This window comes from Eriocheir sinensis, chromosome 63, assembly GCF_024679095.1.
Source record: "Eriocheir sinensis breed Jianghai 21 chromosome 63, ASM2467909v1, whole genome shotgun sequence".
Lineage (NCBI taxonomy): Eukaryota > Metazoa > Arthropoda > Malacostraca > Decapoda > Varunidae > Eriocheir > Eriocheir sinensis.
In genome coordinates this window covers 5,036,986-5,062,164 of record NC_066571.1, presented here as the reverse complement: position 1 = coordinate 5,062,164, position 25,179 = coordinate 5,036,986, and the positions used below count along the sequence as shown (strand labels likewise).

The window sequence follows — 25,179 nt, the reverse complement described above, 5'->3', positions numbered from 1 at the left end:
CCCATCTCCTCCACTTTCCTTCTTCTCCAGCTCCTTTTCCTGCTCTCTCTTGTCCTCCTCTTTCCCCCTTTTAGTTGTCCTCCTCCTTCTCCTTTTCCTATCATCCTCTTTTCCTTTCCATTCTTCCATCCCTTCTCCTTTTCCTCATCTTCCTTCCTTTTCCAGGTTTCTTTTTTCTCTTCCTTTTTCTTACATCCCATCTCCTTCTCCATCTCCTTTTCCTTCTTCTCGTTTTTCGATTCTTCCTCCTCTTTCCTCCTCCTCCTCCTCCTCCTCCTCCTCCTCCACCTCTCACACAGTTTCCTCCCATTGCACTCATCCCCACCTCCTCTCCCTCCACACACACTCCCATCTCCACACAGACAGGCTTCCTCGCTCCACTACACTTTACCACTTCCACAACCACCACCTCCACCACCTCCACCACCACCACCACCACTACTCATCGACTACGTTGCAATATTTTTCCCCCTCCCTCGACAACCACTCTGTTCTTTCTTCCCTTGTTTCTCTCTGTCCTCCTCTTTTTCTTTATTCCTCACTTCTCTTCCCCTTCCTCTTTTTTAATCAATCTTTTTTTTTGGTTCTCCTCTGTTCCCTTCTCTTATCTACTCTTATTCTTTTCCTGGTTATTGTTGTATTTTTTTTATATTTCTCTGCTTCTTTTGTTTACTCCATCCACTTACTGTACCCAATCATCAATCTCTTTTTTTTCATTCCTCCTCCTCCTCCCCTCTTCCTCCTCCTCCTCCTCCTCCTCTCCTCCTCCCCCTCCTTCTCATCCTCTTCCCTCGTATCACTATAAATAGATAAACGCTTTCCTCCAGCGCTTCGAAACGAAAAAAAAAACGAAAAAAAAAAACGTACGTAGACAAAATATAAAAAACACCTCTATAATTGAAAGATAAGCAGCATTAGTGGAAGAAGTAGTAGTAGTAGTAGTAGTAGTAGTAGTAGTAGTAGTAGCGGTGGCGGTGGAAGTTTGCGGGGAGAAGTTGGAAAAAGTGTGAATGCTTTTAAGGTTGCAATATGTATAAAGTCTGGCGGAGCGGAGTCGAGTTATTAATGTCTTATGAAAGCCTTGTAAGAGTTATTCATGTGCCACGCCATTTATTCACGACAAGACACTGGGAGTTATTCACGAGGTTGCAAGGGTTATGCAGTGCCATCCTCAAACTATTCACAGGAGGACGAGGAAGAGGAGGAGGGCGTACAGTGAAGTGGAGAGGCGTGTGAATGATTAGGTGTTGGAAGTAATCATTCACAGACGTCTGGAAACTATTTACAAGACGAGGAAGGTCAAGAAGGAAGGTTGGCCGTGTAAATGGAGTAATGAGGTGAATGAGTTAGTAAAGTTAGTTATTCAAAGCGAGAGGGGGAGAAAATCTTTATTCCGGAGATGTTTTAAGTTATTCAGGACCGCACAGGAACTATTCAAGAGACAAGGAAGAGAAGAGGAGGAGGAGGAGGAGGAGTAAGAGGAGGAGAGTCTATGAAGTCGAGTAAGAAAAGTTAGCTATTCAAAGAGATAAAAAAATGATGTTATTCAGAATACCGAATGAAAAGTAAAGCAACAGGCAAATGAAAAGAGGGAAGATTTCTTTCTTTTTTTTGCGTTCTTTTTTTACGTTCTACTCTTGGAAAGAAGCCAAAGCCGAGGCAGGGGAATGTTACAAAAAGTTAAGGAAGAAAGGACTTGCCCGCGTGATTCTTTGGGAAATGTAGCTCGTCAAAGTTTTCCTCAGATGGTAGGTAGGTCAACGATTTTCGTGTCCATATGTTTTCTTATCTTTTTCCTGTTTCTTTTTAGTTTTCTTCTTTTGTTTTTGTTTTTCATATCTGTTTTCAGTTGTCTCTTTCTTGCTTTCTTTTTCTGTTTTCCCAGAGCTATTTTTATCTGCCTTACTTTTCTCAGCTTTCTTTTTCCTTTTTTTCCTTTTCTTTTCTCACTTTTCTTTTTCTTCTCATTTTCTTTGGTTTTCTTATATTTTCTCAACTCTCATTTTTTTTCTTTTCTGTTTTCATTTACATTTTTTCCGTGTCTTTTCTGAGTTTTCTTTCTTTCTCTCATTTTTTCTTTTTTTCTTACACTTCCTCAACTTTCCTTTTTTCTTTTCTGTTTTCATTTTCAGTTTTTGTCCTCGTCTTTTCTTAGTTTTCTCATTATTGTTTTCTCTCTTAAATAATGTGAGCAGGAACCGATGAAAGTGGAGTAAGGGGATGATTTTTTCTTTATCCTTTGTCGGTAGAATTGGATGAAAGGAAGTTGCTTTTCATGCGGGAAATTTATTCATTTAAATCATATTCTTCAGGCTGCTTCTAAACAACTATCATGTGCTTTTTTTTTCCTTTGTCTTCAGTTTAATCTTTGTTTCTTTGAATAGTTTTAACTGGACTGAAAAAAAAAACAGGAAGCTGGTCTTTTCTTATATATTATCTCTTATATTCTTCTGCTTCTTTAATTAACTTTCTGAGACGATAATGTAACTCGGACCTGTTGGAGAAGATAAATAACTTGTGTAACTTTTTTTGTCTGGGTTTTACTGTGTCAAGAAAGGAGAAAGGCAACTCATTAAAGGCAAATGATAACGTAATGTTGGCGTGGAAATGTAAACTCAGGATAGGAGGAAGGAAGAGTGGTCGATAATCTATTTTGGGGTGAAGAACGGAGGAGGAAGATGAAACGATGGAGTTATAAAAAGAAAATAAAAGAAACCTTGCAAATAGAGGGAAAATGAGGCTCTCCTTTCCTCTCTCTTTCTCCACAAACCTTCACAGGTAATCGGGTGGATCATCGTTGTGGATTTAGCGGTGGTGGCAATAGTGATGGTGATACTGCTTGTGATGGTGATGGTTCTAGTTGTGGTTAAGGTGGTAGTGGATGATAGTGGTGGTGGTAGTGATGGTGTTGGTACTGATAGTGGTACAGACTGATTGTGATGATGATGGTAGCAGTGATAGTGGTGATGGTGGTAGATGTAGTGTGGTTAAGGTGGTATGTGGTGGTATAAGTGGTGATGATAGTGATGATGTTGTAGTTGTTAGTGGTATAGACTTATTACGATGGCAGTGGTAGTTGTTGTGGTGGTGGTGGTGGTGGTGGTGGCATCCTCGCCGGCTCAGTGTTGTTGTTGGTGGTGATAATTTTTGTGGTGATTGTGATGAGGAAATCTGATTTTCTACTAATGGTGTTGCTCATAATGGTGGATACGGCGGCGGCGGTGATTGGGTAATGTTATTTGCTGAATATAATGTCGAGGGGGGAGAGAGAGGGTGGTGGGGGTGATGGGTGGAGGTGGTGGTAATTGTGGTGGTGGTGGAGGTGAAGTAAGAGGTAAGATTAGTAACCATTTATCTTTAGAGACAATAAAAGGCAGAAAAGGCAGAGAGAGCGAGAGAGAGAGAGCGAGCAAAAATAGGTTACATAAATAAAACGAAAAGAGAGAGTGTGGGGGGGGCGAACATGAACTCTTTACAGCAGAAAAATACGAATCATCATAATAATGCGACATAATCTGAGTTAGTGGAGCTCGTAAAATGTTCTTAAGGTTTTAGTCTCTCTCTCTCTCTCTCTCTCTCTCTCTCTCTCTCTCTCTCTCTCTCTCTCTCTCTCTCTCTCTCTCTCTCTCTCTCTCTCTCTCTCTCTCTCTCTCTCTCTCTCTCTCTCTCTCTCTCTCGTAGGGTAATACCTCTTTATAAGTTTTGTTTTCTTTCATCCCGCCAATTAATATTTCGCGTCGGTTCTCTTTTGGTTAGTGTTGGATTTCGTGTCCCAGTTTTTGTCGTGTTTCAGGGTTTGTAAACACGACACACGTGATGGGAGGAGGAATGCCCACGGTAATAAGATTTCGTGCGATGAATATTCCAGGTTTGTGGGAGTTATTATATTACAACTATTATTATCAATTTTATCGTTATTATTGTTGCTGTTGTTATTATTAATATTATTATTATTACTATTATTATTATTATTATTATTATTATTATTATTATTATTATTATTATTATTATTATTATTATTATTATTATTATTATTATTATTATTATGTGTAATTATAATATATTATACAACATCTTCCTATAACTAATAATAATAATAATGATAATAATAATAATAATAATAATAATAATAATAATAATAATAATAATAATAATAATAGCAACACCGCATCTACCATGAAAAAATAAATAACATCATTATAATCTTTGTGTGTGTGTGTGTGTATCAGAGGTGTGGAATAGGACATAAAAATTTCCGCCTCCGACTCCAGAAAATTTTAAGGTTGCGACTCCGACTTCTACTCCACCCCCGACTCCGATTCCGACTCCACCTCCGACTCCGACTCCACCCCCGACTCTGATTCCGACTCCACCTCCGACTCCGATTCCAGAAAATTTTAAGGTTGCGACTCCGACTCCACCTCCGACTCCACCTCCGACTCCGATTCCTGATCCACCCCCGACTCCGATTCCGACTCCACCTCCGACTCCGATTCCGACTCCAGAAAATTTTAAGGTTGCGACTCCGACTCCACCTCCGACTCCACCTCCGACTCCGACTCCGACTCCGACTTCACCTCCGACTCCCCCTCCCTCCCCCTCCCTCTTTTCCGCAGTACTGTGGTAGAAAAATCAAACCCAGCCACACCACTCCATATACCACATCCAGCCGCACTACACCACTCATCACACCGCGCCACACTAACCCACACATCACACGCAGCCACACCAACCCACGCACCACAACCAGTCACTCCACACGACGCATCACATTCAGCTACACCACAGTAAACATCACATCCAGCCACACTACACCCCACACCACACCCAGCCACACCAGACCACACATTATATCAAGCCACACCATACCACACCCAGCCTCACCACACCTAACACCACACCACCCAGCCACACCACACTGCACATCACACCATACCTCACACCATACCCAGCCACCCCATATCACACATAACACCCAGTCACATCACCACACATCACACCCAGCCACACTACACCACACATGACACCCAGCAATACTACACCACTACACCACACATCACACTTAGTCACTCCACACCTCACAGCTCACACCATACCCAGCCACATCACACCTCACAACACATAGCATGTTAATATGATAGAAGCTGCCACATGTATTCATTTTAATCGCCATGCATCGGCTGACGTTGGTAGAAAGTGTTTTTCTGGTGTTTGTGTGATGTGTTGGAACAGAAAATGACCCAACAAACACTGGCAGCACGTGGTGGAGTACGTTTACAAGGCTTCCCGCGGGACGGGTAAAACTTGTGCACAACACTGGCTTTGTCGTGCAGACTAGGACAATACTTACATTACAAGGCCTGCATTGACGCTTTAACCTTGAGGGGCGCCGCTGCCTCCTCCATCCACTCCCTTATGAATCTTAAAAGCAAAGGAAGATCAACATATCCTACAGATGATGTAATAGATATATTATCACGCATGGCGAATCGGGACGGGGGAAACTTTTGCACAACAACGGCTTTGTGGTGCAATCTAGGAAAACCATTGCATGATAAGGCGTCATTGTCTCCACGGCCAGTCACTCCACATCACACCACACCCAGCCACACCCCACGACATATCACACCTATATTAGAGTCACACCACACATCACATCCAGTCACACTACACTTCACACCATTCCCTGCCACACCACATAACACAAACTCACAACACACTCAGTCACATCACACCTCACATCACATCCAGCAACGCTATCTCGCACATCACACCCAGCCACACTTTATCATACATCACATTACACCACACATCACACCCGACCACACCACACCTCACACTGCACCCAGCCACACCACACCACATATCACACACAGCCACACCACATCTCACCATACCCAGCAAAATCACATCACACCTCAGACCCAGCTGTACCACTATTTACACCTCACTCAGCAACATCACACATCATATTACTTTGTCACAGCCACAGCCACACCAAACCACACACCACCCAGCCACAGCCACACCAAACCACACACCACCCAGCCACAGCATACAACTACACCCATCCACGCCATGCCACACTGCCCATTAGCTACACTCGGTCAGTTCACACTACACTACGATTCACGCTACGATCACAGATCCAGCCTGATCTTTTTTGTTTAGCATGAACTGGACAACCCAATGCTGAGCTCTGAGCAGCCTAGCACAGATTCAGTGCTGAGTGGAGACACACAAGTAAGTGCCAGGAATCAGACTCGTCCGGTACGGCACGTGTCGTTGGGTACGTCTCAAACGACATCGTCTAGCTCTAGTAATTTATCTCATTAATTCAGAGACTAATAATCCACATTTACATAAAAAAACAAATTCATAATACATGATTTTTTTTTTAAATCTTCTCACAAGAGCTCACAAAAACATGCCTCACATGCCTCTCAGACAAATTTGTGGAGAAAATTCGTAAACTGGCAACACTGTTCTAGTAGTGCAGCCAAGTAGGTTATACGAGAATTAATTATGTAAATGAGTCAGAGTCGGAGATATTTTTACCGACTCCGACTCCGACACCGGTCAGAAGTAGCCGACTCCACCGACTCCGACTCCACACCCCTGGTTTGTATTATCCTATTAAGCACTATCTAATCTTCATCTTGCTTTTTTCATCGTTCATTTTCTTCCTCCGCTTTATTTTCCTTCCTTGGTTCTCTTCGCGGTAATTTCTCGGCCGCCTTGCACGAAACTCCCACCGCAAATAGTGTGTGTGTGTGTGTGTGTGTGTGTGTGTGTGTGTGTTCCTGCGTGGGTGGGTGCGTGCGGGAAGATGATTATACTTAAATTTTGTTTTAGTATTATTGTTGTTGCTGTTATTATTATTATTATTATTATTACTACTATTACTATTATCTCACACACACACACACACACACACACACACACAGCACTGATCACATGAACAATATAGTCATCCCTCTGTACTGATAATATGTCCCTGCGCGCACACACACACACACACACACACACACACACACACACGCACATACATATACATTCATACATACATACACACATACATTTACTTACACGCATACATACATACATACTTACATTTATAGGTGATCACGCGTTGCCATCACTCACGGCATTGTCTGTTATGGCGTAATTCGACAAGCGCGGGAATGCCTATATTATGTAAACTACCAATAGTGTTGAATGTTAGTAGCTGAGTGATAATGACAGACATGATGGTGGTGCTGGTGCTGGGTGGGGACGTTCCTGATGATGGTGGTGGTGGTGGTGGTGGTGGTCATGGTGGTGGTCGTGGTGGTGGTAGTGGTGGTGGTGGTGGTGGCGAGGAGGGAGGAAGGTTCAGTTAAAGAGGAAAGGGGAAGAAACAAAGGAAAAGGGCAAGAGAAAAGAGAGGAGAGAGAGAACGATGATGAGAAAAAGGAAGATGCAGAGGAAAAACAAACAAAAATGAGGAGGTGATGGTGGTGACGGTTGTAATGGTAATGATGGTAGTTGTTGGAATTGTGATAGTTGTTCTGGTGGTAGTGGTAGCAGTTGTAGTAGTTGGCGGTGGTGATAGTGCTGTTGGTGGTGGTGGTGATGGTAATGATGCAAGGGAAATGGGTGGAATGTTACCCATGATCAGCGTAATGAAGATGATTGGAGCACCTCATGTAAGCTGGTGCGTGTGGAGAGAGAAGAACAGAAGGGACGAGGCGTGCTGGGTGCAGGGACGGATGACTGACAAACTTACTTACGTGTTGACTGACCGACTGACTGATAAGGTAAGGACTAGACTGGTTAGATAAAGGAGATAGATAGATAGATAGGTGAAAGACTGGATGGTTGAATGTGTGTTTGGCTGACTGGTTCTTTTAGGGAATAGCTCGATAGATGGGGAAGTTGATGAAAAGGTGAGTGTTTGAGTGTCTATGTAGAGGGAAAGGTAGATGAATAGATGAGTGAATGGAGGAGTAGACAGATGAGTAGACAGATGAACATAATGTTGGCTCATTGACTAAATTTATGTATAGGTGAATATTTCAGTGTATATGTAAAAAGATTAATAGATGAATAGATGAATGCATAGAGTAATAGATAGATAGACATATGTTGGTTCCCTGGCTGTGTGTTCGTGGTGCCGTGTGTTGTATCTCATCTGGCATTGTTTATGTGTTTGCGTTGCGCTCCATGTTGCAACGGGTCGACGTGTGTGTTTAGCGAGCGCCCGAGTGAGTGGCAGTGATTGTTTAACTTGTTATTTTGATTGCAATAACGAGCCGGCGCGCTTTTTGCATGATTACAGTGATCAAGCAATGATGTTCCTACGTGGGACCTACAAACGTGTATTACTTTTATTATTACCACTGTTGCAACTACTACTACCACTTCTACTACTACAACAACCACCACCACCACCACTACTACTACTACTACTACTACTACTACTACTACTACTACTACCACAACTACTACTGCTATTGTTTTTTTTATCAACTAATTATCCTCCTACTCACTCTACTGCTACCACGTCAACCACTCTTCCTCTTCTATTATCTTTTCTCTCTTCTATCACTACTTATGACTATTACAACTAATACTAATACAAATACTACTGTTCTCTCTTCAACCGCCATCACCACCACCACCGCCACCTTCAACAACAACAACAACCACAACAATAACAACAACAACAACGCCGCCGCTGCATCATTAGGCTCACCAAGACCATATGGATAATAATTTCCTCGGATAGCATAGTGTGAGCGCCTTTGTGAACCCCAGTAATTACGTACACAAAAGGATTTTCTCTCTCTCTCTCTCTCTCTCTCTCTCTCTCTCTCTCTCTCTCTCTCTCTCTCTCTCTCTCTCTCTCTCTCTCTCTCTCTCTCTCTCTCTCTCTCTCTCTCTCTCTCTCTCTCTCTCTCTCAAACTTCGTGAACTTTTGATGTAAAACTCTACGGTCCGTATTTAACTATTAACGGGTATTTTCTACGTAGATTTTCTCTCTCTCTCTCTCTCTCTCTCTCTCTCTCTCTCTCTCTCTCTCTCTCTCTCTCTCTCTCTCTCTCTCTCTCTCTCTCTCTCTCTCTCTCTCTCTCTCTCTCTCTCTCTCTCTCTCTCTCTCTCTCTCTCTCTCTCTCTCTCTCTCTCTCTCTCTCTCTCTCTCTCTCTCTCTCTCTCTCTCTCTCTCTCTCTCTCTCTCTCTCTCTCTCTCTCTCTCTCTCTCTCTCTCTCTCTCTCTCTCTCTCTCTCTCTCTCTCTCTCTCTCTCTCTCTCTCTCTCTCTCTCTCTCTCTCTCTCTCGTGTCGTTCAGGATGAAATATTTAGTCTAGTTTAATTGAAGGCGTGTGTCTATCGCTCCGCCTCCTTCTCTTCTTCCTTCTCCTTCATCTCCTCCCCCTCCACTTCTTTTACGTCATTCTCTTCTTGTTATCAATTATTTCCCTCTTTTCTTCTCCCCCTTTCTCCTCCTCTTCCTCCTTCTTCGTTTTCTCTCATTCCTCTCTTCATCTTTATTCTCCCTCCTCCTCTTCCTCCTCTTCCTCCTCCTCCTCCTCTTCCTCCTCCTCTGTTACACGTTTCTGCGAATTATTGCAGGGAACTTGACGCAAACGTTTCTTTTGTTTCTTTTGAGAGAGAGAGAGAATGAAACCGCTCTACCTAAACACTGTAACCTCACCTTGCCAAAATAATTTAAGCCAAACCAAAGGTAATTCATGTAGCCTTGCCTCAGTTTCCTTTGCCTGTCCGACGAGAGTTATTGCAATAGCATAATCTCATCTTACTTGACCTTAATTTACCTTCACTTTCGTGCTAATTAAAGCCCACGTAACCTAATCAGAGCTACCTAAGTGTATGTAATTTCCTTCGTGCCTTTCTCGAGTTTGTTAGCCAGTTATTCTCATCCAGTTATCTTGACTCTACCTTGTCTTACCTAAACAGACATAGAGAAAGATTGCCTTCTCCTCCTCATCTCTTCTTGTTTATCTGTTTCCTCCTTTTTCTTGCCTTATCTTACCTAAACAAATATAATGAAAGATTGCCTACTCCTCCTCATCTCTTCTTGTTTATCTATTTCCTCCTTTTTCTTGCCTTATCTTACCTAAACAAATATAATGAAAGATTGCCTACTCCTCCTCATCTCTTCTTGTTTATCTATTTCCTCCTTTTTCTTGCCTTATCTTACCTAAACAAATATAATGAAAGATTGCCTACTCCTCCTCATCTCTTCTTGTTTATCTATTTCCTCCTTTTCTTGCCTTATCTTACCTAAACAAATATAATGAAAGATTGCCTACTCCTCCTCATCTCTTCTTGTTTATCTATTTCCTCCTTTTCTTGCCTTATCTTACCTAAACAAATATAATGAACGATTGCCTACTCCTCCTCATCTCTTCTTGTTTATCTATTTCCTCCTTTTTCTTGCCTTATCTTACCTAAACAAACATAATGAAAGATTGCCTACTCCTCCTCATCTCTTCTTGTTTATCTGTTTCCTCCTTTTTCTTGCCTTATCTTACCTAAACAAACATGAAGAAAAATTGTCTACTCCTCATCTCTTTTTCATCCATTTCCTCCGTTTTTTTTTTTTTTTCCTTATCTTACATAAAGACTCATGAAGAAAGATTGCCTACTCCTCCTCATCTCTTTTTTTCATATATTTCCTCCGTTTTTTAGCCTTTGTCACAGTTTCTCTCTACTTCTACACAACTTTTTTTTTTTATTATCTCCCTTTTCCTTTTATTTCTAGTTTTATTCCAGTATCACAATTTGTTTTTCCGTTTCCATGTCTTTCCCCTGTCTTAATTGTCTCATTTTCCGCACCACCCCATTTTCCTTTTTTCCTAGCATCCTCCAATTTAGTTTCCCCTATTTCCCTATTTTGGCTCATTAACATTAATCAACCTCACCTTACCTTACCTTGCCTCATCTTGACTAACCCAATATGGACAGGGTTTTTTTTCTCCTCCTCCCTTTCCCTGTATTTTATTTCAGAGGTTTACCCGTGTATCATTATAGTGAGAAAAATGCTACACGTGGATTTGTATTAATGGTATTTTTCCCCAGCGTGTGTGTGTGTGTGTGTGTGTGTGTGTGTGTGTGTGTGTGTGTGTGTGTGTGTGTGTGTGTGTGTGTGCGTGTGATTGTTCGTTATGAAGCAATACATCGTGTTATTTGTTGTGTATTGCTTCATTTCACAGAACACACACACACACACACACACACACTCTCTCTCTCTCTCTCTCTCTCTCTCTCTCTCTCTCTCATATCTATTTACTGCCTATTTTTCTATTCATATCTATCGCTATCGTTCATGCCTTCTTATCTACCTTTCCTTCCTTCATTCCATCCTACCTATCTACCTATTAACTTCCTAGCTACTTATCTGCCTTCCCTTATTTCTTCTTCCTTCTACCTACCTACCTAACCTTTCTACTTACCTCTAATTAACTCTCTGTATACCTGTCCCTTTGTCTATCGGCCTCCCAGCCATTGCGTCAGTGTGGAAAAGCAAGCAATGGAATCGAGAGCGGAACCTTTGCGAGCTTATTTTCCAATCACGCTTGCCGCTCATCATTGACCAGCACAACAGTATTCTCCGCGGCTCAAGGACAATCCGGCTCAATGGTTCCGGCGCTTGGCAGACCCTCGGTGCACAATGTTTTTCCCCGCTATTGTTTCCCCGAGAGCGAGCGGGCAAGAGAGCGTGTGAAGAAGTGACCTTGTTAAATCGAAGTCAGGCTGTTTAGTTCGAGTGCGTGTTTGCTGTTGCATTTTTATTTGCTTTGCTTTATTTTGCTTTAGTTTTGTTGCTCCTCGTCATTTCTTCCTTTCCTTTTTGTCTATATTATCTACTTGCCTCCCTACCTTCCATCATTTTCTCTTCCTTCTATCCTTTCTCTCAGTCTGCCTAACCTACCTAATTTAAGTCGTTTCTTCTTTCTTGTCTCCTTCCTATCTATTTATCTACCTACCTGCCTTTCGTCATATATTCCTGCTTTCGTTCGTGTTTTCCCCCTACCTTCATCCCTATACCTAGTGAGTCTACCTACAACCCGTTGCCTTTGTCTCGTCATGTTCTGATTCTTGATCCGTCTTGTTCGTCCTCCTCTTAGCTATTTGGTTATGCTTCTCTCTTTGTTGTTCTTTTGTCCACTCTACATTCTACTCTTCTTTTAGTTAGTATTTTTCGTTCCTTTTTTTACCCTTCCTCTTCTTCCAGTTCCTCAATCGTCATCCTCTTCTTCTCCTCCTTTATCTTATCCAACCCCTCCTCCTTCTGTTTTCATTCTTCTCCTTTCCCCTACTCTCTTTGGTCCTTCCCCCTCGTCATTTTCCTCATCTTTTATTTCCTGTTTCTTTTATCACACCCTCTTTCCCCTCCTCCTCCTCCCCATTCTCATCCTCATTCTCTTGTTTCTCCTCCCTTGCTCCTATTTCTTCCCCTCTTGTTGCATAATTCTCTTTGGCCATAAACTGTGCTACATCCTCCCACGGACAACACTGCTACACTCTTGTCATCGTTAATAGTGTTCTTACTAAATTCTGGTTATATTCCACCAGTCAAGCTTTCTACATTGCCGTAATCATGTCACACAGGGATATATATAGACGCCTAGATAGACATATAGATAGATAGATGAATAGATAGAAAAAGGTCAAGTTGGGAGCATACGTTAAGCTACGCGGGGCCTCGGTGCTCATCTTCGTCTCATTGACCTTAATATAATCCTAGACTAATGATATTTTTAGAGAGAGAGAGAGAGAGAGAGAGAGAGAGAGAGAGATTAACATTGTTGTATTCTGAGTAATGAGCAAATAGTAGATCGTTTATGTATTATCTCTGAATTGAATACATACCGTTGATTTAACACTCTCTCTCTCTCTCTCTCTCTCTCTCTCTCTCTCTCTCTCTCTCTCTCTCTCTCTCTCTCTCTCTCTCTCTCTCTCTCTCTCTCTCTCTCTCTCTCTCACCCTCTCTCTCTCTCTCTCTCTCTCTCTCTCTCTCTCTCTCTCTCTCTCTCTCTCTCTCTCTCTCTCTCTCTCTCTCTCTCTCTCTCTCTCTCTCTCTCTCTCTCTCTCTCTCTCTCACAACTTTGTCACTCCCGCGCCACGATAACTTTCTGATCTTCGCCTCCCCGCCATAACAACTTTGTCGCCACTTCCCATTAACCTTGTCAGCTTACCTTACCTTACCTCACCAGACATGACCTTACCTGACATAACCTTACATGACTTTACTGTACCGTGTCACCTTACCTTACCTCACCTGACATGACCTTACCTGACATAACCTAACCTTACATGACCTTACTGTATCTTGTCACCTAACCTTACCTCACCTGACATGACCTTACCTGTTTTAACCTAACCTTACATGACCTTACTGTATCTTGTCACCTTACCTTACCTGACATAACCTAACCTTACTTGACCTTGCTGTACCGTGTCACCTTACCTTACCTCACCTGACCTGACCTTACCCTTGACTTACCTTACCTGACTTTTCTTTCCCTTGTCACCTTACTCACCTTGCCTGATGTGACCTTACCTTAACTGACCTGACCTTACTTTACCTGACCTTATTTTCCTTTGCCTTACTTTACCTAACCTTGTTCTGCCTTACCTAACCTAACTTTACCTTGCTTAACCTGCCTTACCTTGCTATACCTCGCCTTGCCTTTCCTCAGTCTGATTTACCTAACCTTACATTTTTTCTTAGATTAAAGGAAGCAGCTCATGGGCAGAAATAAATGTGAATAAAAAGCCAGATACTCACTACTCGTTGCCTTCCCTTACCGTACATGACCTTATCTTTCCCTGCCTTACCTTACCTTTCCTATTTCTTATTTCTTCTCCACCATGTCGTAGCTAATAGATTTGTCCCGTATTATATATTTATTTTCCTCTTTACGTCTCCACTTATTCATTTCTCCATCATCCGTGTTTTAAGTAATTGTTTTTCCTCGCTACATATTAAATTTGCTTCATTTCCTCTAATAAGCCCAATTACGTAAGGGGTTTGTCCCGACGATCATTCAAAGTCTGTTTCCAAACTATTGTCTTCTCTCCCTTTATGTCTGCTGTTGTTACTCATATCCATCGTACTACAGTCTTTTCTTCCCACTAAGTAAAGTTATTTGGACAAGTTGGACCGTTCAACAGACATCTTAGTGGCCATTTATCTCATGTCAAGTGTTTTCATATATCTTACTCGTTGGTGGTATTTTACTTCTACCGTTAGACGTAGTTCGTACTCGCAGGTGACACTTTTCTCCTACCATTGCTAAGCGGAGAATCCTCTTGAAGAAAATACGAAATAAAAAGGAATGGCTAGAACCTAGAAGACACACCGAGCAGCTTGTTACCAAGTGTAAAAGAAATAAACAAACAAATGAAGTTACCGGAAAACTTCAAACTTCCCGAGAGACAATCTTCGACTCGGGAGGATATTTGTCGGAGGAAGACACACACACACACACACACACACACACACACACACACACACACACACACACACACACACACACACACACACACACACACACACACACACACACACACACACACACACACACACACACACACACACACACACACTCTCTCTCTCTCTCTCTCTCTCTCTCTCTCTCTCTCTCTCTCTCTCTCTCTCTCTCTCTCTCTCTCTCTCTCTCTCTCTCTCTCTCTCTCTCTCTCTCTCTCTCTCTCTCTCTCTCTCTCTCTCTCTCTCTCTCTCTCTCTCTCTCTCGGCAATTTATCGCCTTCTTTCAGAGTTACGGTATTTTTTTTAGGAAATCATTAATAAATTCTGTTTCATTTGGGAAAGAAAGAGAAACTGAAAGAGGAAAGAGGAGGAGGCGGAGCAGGCGGAGGAGGAGGAAGAGGAGGAGAGAACAAAAGGGAAGAATTACATCGCCGATAAAAGTGACTGTGTGTGTGTGTGTGTGTGTGGGTGGGTGGGTGGGTGGGTGGGAGTGTGGTTGTGTGTGTGGGTGGGTGGGTGGGTGGGTGAGAGGGTGTACCTTACAGCCATCGATCATACTCTTGACCTTTCATGCTCCGAGGTCAGCTTTTGAGGAAATGAGAGACATGATTACATGGCTCCCCTCCCCTCTCTCTCTCTCTCTCTCTCTCTCTCTCTCTCTAGCTCTCTCTCTCTCTCTCTCTCTCTCTCTCTCTCTCTCTCTCTCTCTCTCTCTCTCTCTCTCTCTCTCTCTCTCTCTCTCTCTCTCTCTCTCTCTCTCTCTCTCTCTCTCTCTCTCTCTCTCTCTCTCTCTCTCTGCTAAAGTATTTACCTGATTTCTGTTTGTTTCTCTTAATTTGCTGCCTAGTTACTCATGACACCTGTGTGATATTACCTGAACTAACGTAATTAAGTCACCTGATCCAGTGTGTGTGTGTGTGTGTGTGTGTGTGTGTGTGTGTGTGTGTGTGTGTGTGTGTGTGTGTGTGTGTGTGTGTGTGTGTGTATGTGTGTGTGTGTGCTTTCGTATCTACCATGACTGTATTTTTTTTTTCTCCTGTACACAAACTCGTTTTACTGTTTGTCAAGGAATTTATGAGTATTTGTTCCGCTCTGTGTGTGTGTGTGTGTGTGTGTGTGTGTGTGTGTGTGTGTGTGTGTGTGTGTGTGTGTGTGTGTGGAGAACGGGGAGAGAAAAAAAATGAATAAACAAGGAAACGACGAAACCGAAAGAAAGCAAGGACGCAGAGAAAGAGAAAACATGCGAGAAAACTGAATAATCTAAAACCAGACGCGGAGCAGATACAAAGAGCAGCGCGCGCCGTGACGAATTGAATGTATCGTAAATTTTGCACAGCACGCGAAAAAAAAAATGAGAAAAGTTAAACGAACACGGAAAGGAAAATGATAGATTGGTAGATATATTGATAGATAGATAGATGGATAATAGATAGGTAGCACAGATTGGCTGGTAGATTGATAGATAGAAATAGATGAATGAAAAAAAGTGAATTAAATAAGAAAAATATATATATAAATAGGTATATAATAACAGATAAATATAAATTAATGAGTGAAAAGTCAAATGAATAAATTTTAAAGATAAATAATAATAGATAATAAACATATAAAAATAATGTATGGATGAAAAATAACTAAATGTGAAAGTATAAGCATTAAGTCGCGGAAATCGAGGAGCAAAGAATGAAAGGGACGCAGCGAGTAGCGGGATTTTTTATTATTATTATTGTTTACTTTTTTTGTGCCCCTAAGCTGTCTCCTTTGTTGTAAAAAAAAAAAACTTGGAAAGAAAAGAAAAAAAATGTATGCAGAAACGAAAATTATGTAAATGTTTAAGGTAAGGTTGTCGAAGAATATTACTATTGAACGCAGTATTATCTTTAGGGCCGAAGAAAGCAAAAAGAACAAATATATGCAGAACAGAAAAAAATGAATATATATGTTTTCGATTAAGATTTCGAAGGAAGATTTTTTTCATTATTATTGAACCCAGTGCGATCGGTAGAACTGGAAGGTACTCTATTTTTTTCTCATTTTTTTATATAAACTTCCTTCTTCTTACAATATTAGTGAAGACTTTGTAGTGTGAGGTTGGATTTTTTTTTTTTAGTAAGTTTTGTTAAGTGTGGTTTTATTTTATTTTTTGTCTTATTTATTTGTATTTATTATGATTAAGCTATATCTTACTTTTCTCCATCTTCCTTCTATCCCTTCTTCCTCTTCTCCCTTCCATTTTCGTTCCTGTCTCCTTCAGTGTGATTTTATTTATTTATTTATTTTTAATATTTATTTTGGTTAAGTCATGGCAAGCTTTGTTTACTGTCTAATATCTTTTTTTTCTCTTTTTACAGGTATGTACTGGTTACCTTTCTTCAGGTTTGGAGGAGCAGCGTGCAGGTTTGTTTGTGTGTGTGTGTGTGTGTGTGTGTGTGTGTGTGTGTGTGTGTGTGCGAGCGCGCGTACTGGGACGAGGAGCCATTAGAGGAGACAAGTTTTCACGACTCCTGCATAAAATAGTAATTAAACTAGTGATATATGGCCGTACATTAAGCCTCTGAGCTCTCCTATTTATTTCACATTTCGTCTTCTTCCTCAACATTCATTTTTTGTTTATATGTGAACCTTTTAAATGCGTTTCTGAACATTGCTGAGGAAGGAGTGGTCCGAGTTCCTGCAGATCTTCTTGACTTGTGCGTGTGTGCGTGTTAGCGAAAGTATCTAACTGATTTATCCTTGACTAAGACTTACTCGACCCTGCAAATCATATCAACAGAAAGAGACCTCGAAAAAATAGTTTAAAAAATAGAGCTCGCGTTCGTGTGTGCACAGAATATTCTCCTTAACTGGGTTCAAATAGAGACAAGTAAGAAGAAGAATAGAGGAATGAAGGGAATTTAGGAGATGGAGGAATTGAGATATGGATAGGGTGGAAGCAGACTGAGAAATTGAGGAAAAAAGAGAAAGGAAATATGAAAGAATTGAGAAAGAGGTAGAAAAAGTGAGGAACAAAGATGGAGAAAAAAAAATTAAAGTTAGCTTGAACATCATAAAGAGAGAAAGAAAGCAGGAAAGGGAAAGAGAAAAAGAAAAAGGAGATAGGGAGAAGGAGGCTGATAGAGAAATTGAAGAGAAAAATAGGAAGGAAATATGAAAAAATTGAGTACAGTTAGAAAAAAAGGAGGAAAAAGGGTGAAAACAAAAAGAAGTACATTGAAACTTATAAAAAAGAAAGAAACCAGGAAAAGAAAGGAGAAAAAGATAGTGAAAAAGAAAGAGGAAATATGAAGGAATTGAGAGATAGGAAGATGAAGTGAGGAACGAAAACAAAAACTAAGAACAGAGGAAGAGTACTTTTATTTTTATGAAGAGAGAATGGAATGAGGAAAAAAATGATTGACGGCAGAGAGAAAAAGTTAAGGAAATACAATGGAAGTGAAAAACAGTTAGACAAGAGTGAAAAGGAAAATGAAAAACAAACACAATGGAAAGTAGATAAAGCTTCATAGAGAAAGGAGAAAAATAATAGAGCAAAAATGAAATACAATAAATAAAGGAAAATGAATGACCTCTACAAAGAAAGAAAGGAGAAAAATAAAAGGAAAGATGAAATACAAAAAAAAAAGGAAAATTAGTTGACCTGTAAAGAAAAAAAGGAGAAAACAAAAGAGAAAAGAGGAAAAAGACAAAGGAAAATAAACTGAGCTCTATAATAAGTGAAAGTAGGAAAACAATAGAGGAAAGATGGGATACAAAAAAAGGAAAATATATTGAGCTCTATAAAAAAAAGAGAAAGAAGGAAAAATAACAGAGAAGAGATGAAAAAAAACATGAAGGATGATTAAGTGAGTCATACAAAGAGAAAAGAAGGAAAATAATGAAGTGCCAAGGTTAACGTAAAGAATAAACTCATGTAATAAACTCCCGCTCGGCCAACACAAAGAGAGAGTGAACAACGCGGCGCAGGACGGAGGGAAGGAAACTGCATCCAAGTGTTCTGTTTGCGCGCCACGTAACCAGGAAGAATCTTTAACTCCAGGCCTGAAAAACAAACACGTGGCTGGGGTCTACACACACACACACACACACACACACACACACACACACGTCTCGTTGTTCTGTTCTTTTTAAGTGACAACCTTTCACACACTCCTTTCTCCCTCTCTCCCTTTTTTCTCTCCCTTTTTTTCTTTCCCTTCTCCCTCTTTCCACTTTTTCCGTTTCTTTCTTTCCCCCTTTCTCCCTTTCCTCTTTCTCACTCTTCCCTCTTACCCTTCTATTTTCTCCTCTCCTCTTTAACTGCGCTCTCCTTTCTCCGTTTTCCCTGTCTCCTTTTATTTAGTTTTTGTTTTCCAGTTCTCTCTTTACTCTTACATCTCTCCTATATTTCCTTTCGGTCCTTGCATCTTGTTGGTTCCTTTTCTCATCTCTCTTAGTCTTCCTTGTTATTGGTCTCTATCTCTTCTTCCAGTCCTCGCATCTTATCCCTTTTTCCTTCTTTCTATCTCTTCTTCCAATCCTCGCATACGTTTTCTTGGTTCCTATCTCTCCGTTTAGTTCTCACACCTTGTTTCATCTTCCTCTCTCTCTCGTTTTAGTATTCTCATCGTATCTCTCCTTTTCCTTGCATTTGGTTCCCTGTTTCCTTCCTCCCTCGTTCTCTCACCTTGTTCTTTTACTTCTATCTTTTTCTAGTCTCCTCGCTTCTTGTTCGTGGTTTTCTTCTACCCCTCGTATGTGTTTTTGGGTTTCTTGTTTCTACCTCTCCTTTCCATCCCCCCATCTCCCTGGTTCCCGGTTCCTGTCTATCCCAGTCCCCGCATCTTGTTTCTGGTTTTCTTCTACTACTCGTATCTGTTTTTTTTTTGGTTCCTAGTTTCTACCTATCCTTTCCATCCCCCCATCGTCTCCCTGGTTCCCGGTTCCTGTCTATCCCAGTCTCCGCATCTTGTTTCTGGTTTTCTTCTACTCGTATCTTTTTTTTTTTTTGGTTCCTAGTTTCTACCTATCCTTTCCATCCCCCCATTTTCTCCCTGGTTCCAGTTTCCTGTCTATCCCAGTCCTCGCATCTTGTTCCCTGGTTTTATCTCTCCTTCCAGTCCTCGCATCTGGTTCACGGTCTCTTCGTCCCTCGTTCTCGCCGCCGCTCCGAATTGAGGGCAGAATTGTAGAAGGCGCGCGCTGCCCCCGAAGAAGCGTCCATCCGAGGAAGATTGGGATAAAAGGTGCCGCTGCTCTCTTCCTGCTGCAAAAGGAATGCTGGAGGAGGAGGAGGAGGAGGTGGTGGCAGCGGTGAGAAGAAAAGGAGAGCTCTAAGAAAGGTATAAAAAAAGGAAAAGACAGAAGAGGGTTAAGAAAAAGGGACAGAAAAAAGTAGACGGTAAGAAAATAAGAAAAATACAAGAAACGCTGCAAGGATGAACAAGAAGAGGAAGAATAGACAAAAAGCAGAGCAGAGAAAAGGGATAAAGGAGGGAAAGGAAGGATAAAAATAGAGACAGAGGAATGAGAGGAAGGGAAAGAGAGAAAAGATGAAGAGAAAAGCTTGAAGAAGATAGAGTAGGAGGAAGAAGATGGAGGGAAGATAAAAAAAAGAGGAAAAGAAGAGAAAAGACAGGTCTGGAACTATATCGAAAGGAAGGAATAGAAAGGGGAAGAGCAAGAATTGGAAGAAGAGGAGGAGGAGGGGAAGGGGAAAAGCTGGAAAAAGGAGACGAGAGAAAGACGAATAAAGAATTGAAAAAGAGAAAAGAACAAGAAGGAGCTAGAAGGAGAGGGTGGAGGGGGGGAGAAGGCAAGACCAAGAATCGTAAAGCAAGAGGGAGAAGGAGGAGTAGGAGGAGGAGTAAAATGAGAAGGGACAGGAGAGAGAGAGGGAGAGGGAGAACGAGAACGAGAGAAGGGGGTGGCTCCAAGAAGATGCTGAGGTGGCGGGAAACGCTGTCCAATATAAGAGTTCCGATAAAGGCCCAGTCAGTCTGCAGCCTCCACCCCACCCCCCGGAGAACCTGACGCAGAGAGGCTTTAAAGACCCTCCCCTTCCCCCTCCCCTCTCTTCCCCCATCCCCACTTACACCCGCATGGCTCAGACGCAGCGAGGATCCGGTCATATTCCCGCTGACGTTTATGTACCTGAGAAAGCGGCGCGATAGGAACCGAAGACCGAGAAGTGGCCATCCGCCGCTTCTCCTCTCCGTGTTGGTGATGTAACCGCGCTGGTCCCTCCGCGTGAGATATCGTGAGTGACAGCACGCGGCCATCTGGAAAAGGCAGCCTCCCTCCCTCCCTCTCTCTCGCTCTCTCCCTCCTTCTCCCTCTCCCGCCTCCTCGGCTCTAAGGTGACGGTAGATAAAGAAGAGCCAATATATCCTCTTCATCACCATTCTGCCGTCCGCTTCCCTCTCAGATTCCTCCCTTCCCCTTCCCTCTCCTGTTCTTTCTCATTCTTAGGCACCATCCCTCCCTTCCTTCCCCCCTCCACCTCCTCTCCTTCTTGCCCTTCTCCTCCGTCAGGTAAAAAAAGGCCAACACATCATCTTCATTCTCATCACCTTACCATTCTCCTTCCTGTCAGTTATCGCGCTTGACAAGACAGGAACAGACGTCTTCCTCCCTCTCTCTTACCCTTTCTCCCTTCTGCCCCTTTCTTCTCCGTTGCAAGACAGGTAACGAAAGGTAAAAAAAAGGGCAAGCTAGTTCCCTACATACTCAACAGCTTACCGTCTTCCCTGTCAGTTATCGCCGTTGACAGGACGCAGCCAACAAGAACAGATAGCTTACTCCCTTTCTTTCACCTCCTCTCCCTGTCTCCTCCGCTAAAAAGACCCGTGATACTATGAAGAAAAGCAAACAAGTCCTCTGTACTCGCATCAGCTTACCGTCTTCTCCTGTCAGTTATCGCGGTTGACAGGACGCAGCCAACAAGAACAGACAGCTTCCTTTCTCTGCCCTCTCCACCACCTCCTTTCTCCTCCGTTGCTGGATAAAGAAGAACAACAAATACTCTCTTCTTCCCTCATACTCATCAGCTTACCGTCCTCCCTGTCAGTTATCGCGGTTGACAGGGTGCAGCCAACCATAACAGACAGCCTCCTCCTCCTACTCCCACACTCCCTCCCTCACACTCCTTGTTATATATCTATCTTGGAGGCCCACCGACACCTCATCTCCCATCTCCCCCCCGTTTAAAACCCTCAGGGAGTCTTAGTCGGAGGGTAATTGCTCCCAAAGGATGTGTATGGCAATTCCGGCGGAGAGATCGAGGCCTTTGTTGGAAATATATGTATATCAGCCAACCCCGGGAAGACGGATTACGGAGAAGTAGGAACAGATAAAGGGAGGGGAAAAGGGATAGAAGTACCTCGCCGTTGAGCTACTCGCCTTATTATCCAAACCTTTTATACCGTCCTTATTTTATGCACCCCCACCTCATGACCTATTTAATCCCCTTCCTTTTAACCCCCCTTCCACTGATACTAAGACAACATGAGAATAACGATGAATAAATGAGGAAATGAGTAAGAGTGTGAGTTACAAACCTAATCTCTCCTAACCTCTAATAACTTTTCACTGTCCGCACTCCATCCACCCTGTTCATGACCTCTTAACCCCCTCCTCCCCCCACCACCCTACGGAAAGACAGAACGAGGAATGTAGGAAGAATGAGAAAGAGTTGGACTCACTAACAAAACCACACCTTCTAGTAGCTTTTCGCCCGCTTGTTTTACACGCTTGAGATTCACAGTGGAGATACACGCTTGAGATTCACGGTAGAGATTCACGCTTGAGATACACGCTTGAGGTACACGCTAGAGACACACGCTAGAGATACACACTTGAGACACACGCTTGAGATACACGCTTGAGGTACACTCTTGAGATACACGCTTGAGACACACGCTTGAGATACACGCTTGAGATACACGCTTGAGATTGACGGTAAAGATACACTCTTGAAATACTCCTGTGCTGTAAAAAGAAAAAAATATATAAGTAAAAGTATCAGTAAGAGTATAAGTAACACAACGCCACCTCCAAGGACTCTTCCGTTTGATGTATATGCCAAAAGCTATCTCCGGTGATGTTAAAAAAGTGGAGCTATAAGTAAAATAATAGGAGTATAAGTATTAGTAGAAGTAACACAACACAACCGCCAAGAACTCACTCGCTTAACATATACGCCAAGAGCTTTACCCTTTGCTCTAATAAAAGGATATATATGAGTAAAAGTATAAGTAAGAGTATAAGTATTAAGTAACAAAACGCCCCCTACCAGACTCACTGACTAAAGGTACATGACAAGAACTCTCTCCCATGCTGATGATAATAGAAGAGATTTAAGTAAAAGTATAAGGATGAATATAAGTACAGTATGAGTGAAGGTATAAGTAACCTCACCACCGCCAAAGAATCACTAGAATCGCTGGCTTATGTTACACGCCAAGAACTGCCGCCCGTCCTCAGAAAAAAAGATAAATGTAAAGATAAGTGTAGTGATAAATATAAGTAGGAGTATAAGTAAAAGTATAAGTAGCACAACACCGCCGCCAAAGACCCGGCCGCTGGAGATACACGCCAATTAAATCCTCCTCAATTATTTTTCCTCCTCGGCAGCAGCGCCTCGGAGGACAGCGCGCCGCGGGGGAAACATCACAGAAAAATAAAATGGGAAAGTCACTAAGGTAATAACCGTGTCCCCCTCCCCTTCTCTCCTCTCTCCCTCCCTCCTCCTCCTCCTCTTCCTCTCCTCCTTCCCTGGCCTGGAGTGTTGCCTTAAGGGATGTGGAGGGAAGGAGGAAGAGAAGGAGGGGAGGGTTAAAGAGTTGAAGGGGAGGGATGATAAGAGCATGGAGGTAGAATTGGTGGAGTCGACATCAGCCCCAAAAAGTGAATCCGACGAAATGTCATTTTTACGGCCGCAAGGTTGTGGACACCTGCCAGGTGTCTGGTGTTGTCAGGTCAGGCTCCCCTTAATGGGCTCGGCCAGGATGTCAGGTGTTGCCATGTCAGCAGGTATTTATGAAATTCTTGTAGATCTATCGCATCAATAAATGTTCAGTACTCAAAAACACCACCATCATAATGAATGAGACGGGGTCTGAGGTAGTGGACGTGAGCTCTCACCCGGGTATCCCTCATCTTGCGGCTGTCAAAATGACAGTTCGGCGGCTTCACCTCAGTGAATGGGATTAGCGGGCTGTGTCGACTCCAGGGTAAGAGGGAAGCAAGGAAGGGAAGGAGGGAAAGTAGGGTAAGGGAGTGAAGGGGAGGAAGGAAAGGAAGGACTAGATGGAGAGTTTGAGGGAAAAAAATGAAAGTAGGGAGGAAAACAAATTAGATAAAAGGAGTAAACGAATGGATAAAGAAATGGATAAAGGAGTAATAGAGAGCATGAATCCTTAAGAGTATGGAGGAAAAAAATAGAGGAAGCGGGAAGGAGGATTAGAAGAGGAGAGAGTGAGGAAATAGATGCAAAGTTAGAGAGATGGAAGAGAAGGGGATAAGGGAATGAACAGAACGTAATGGATGGAGAAATAACATAAGGGAGTTGAGATCAGAAAGGGGAAGGGAGGGATGCTGTGGAGAGATGAAGAGAGAGAGGAAGAGAAGGAGGAAGAGAAAGGAAATGGGTGGAACGTTACTGATGAAGGAATTGCGAGATAAAAGGTCAAAAGGAGGGAGGGATGCTGCAGCAGAGAGATAAAAAGAGAGAGCGAGAGAGGAAGAGGAGGAGGGAGTGTAAGGAAATACATAGAACATTACAGATGGAGGGATAACATATTGGAGGTCACAGGGGGAAAGGATTGCAGGTGAGGGTCAGGTAGAGGAAGGGTGGGTCAGGCAATGGAGAATTCAAGGAAAGGAATGGATGCAGAGAAGATGAAGATAGAGAGGAAGAGGAGGATTACAGAGGGGGGAACAGCGTAATGGAGGTCAGAGCGGATTGGAGGGCAGGTGAGGGGTCAGGCAGGGGAAGGGAGGGAGGGCAGGCAATGGAGAATTCAAGGAAAGGAATGGATGCAGAGAAGGTGAAGATAGAGAGGAAGAGGAGGATTACAGATGGGGGAACAGCGTAAGCGAGGTCAGAGCGGATTGGAGGGCAGGTGAGGGTTCAGGCAGGAGAAGGGAGGAAGGGCAGGCAATAGTTCGGCCGTGAAGGAGTGCCTGTGTGCCCGGAGTGGCCCTCAGACAGAAGAGTCGTTGGGCCATCCCGCTGAGATGACCCCGAAGGAGGAGATTAAAGATGACTTGCTTCCTTCCTGCCAGCCTCCGTCTCCGTCTCTATCTCCGTCTATTACTGTGTTTGCTTGTCTGTCTTTCTGTCTATCTGTGTATGTGTGTGTTTGTTTCAGGGTGTATGTTCGTTGTACCTGTCTGTTTGTGTATGTGGAAGGGTTTGTGTCTGTTTGCCTGTCCGTCTGTGTGTGTGTGTGTGTGTGTGTGTGTGTGTGTGTGTGTGTGTGTGTGTGTGTGTGTGTGTGTGTGTGTGTGTGTGTGTGTGTGTCTTTCTGGGTCAAGCTTTCTGTATCACTGTTTGTCTGTCTGTCCATCTCTCTATCTTTCGTCACGGTTTCATCTCTTTCTGTTGGTCTTTGTTTGTTAATATAATCATCTGTGGCTGTTTTGCTTTTTAACGGCCATAATACAAGCTTTCAATTCCTAGGACCTTTCCACGAGCC

General features: G+C 42.7%; 1 protein-coding gene across 1 annotated transcript in view; it reads left to right on the top strand.

Annotated features, from left to right (window-relative positions):
* Positions 1-7,238: 7,238 nt before the first annotated feature.
* Positions 7,239-25,179, top strand: part of LOC126986787 (nephrin-like) — a 174,033-nt gene continuing 156,092 nt past the window's right edge. The window contains exon 1 of the mRNA XM_050843158.1: positions 7,239-7,269. Within this exon, the coding sequence (XP_050699115.1) occupies positions 7,239-7,269 (31 nt within the window). The remainder of the gene's footprint in view (positions 7,270-25,179) is intronic.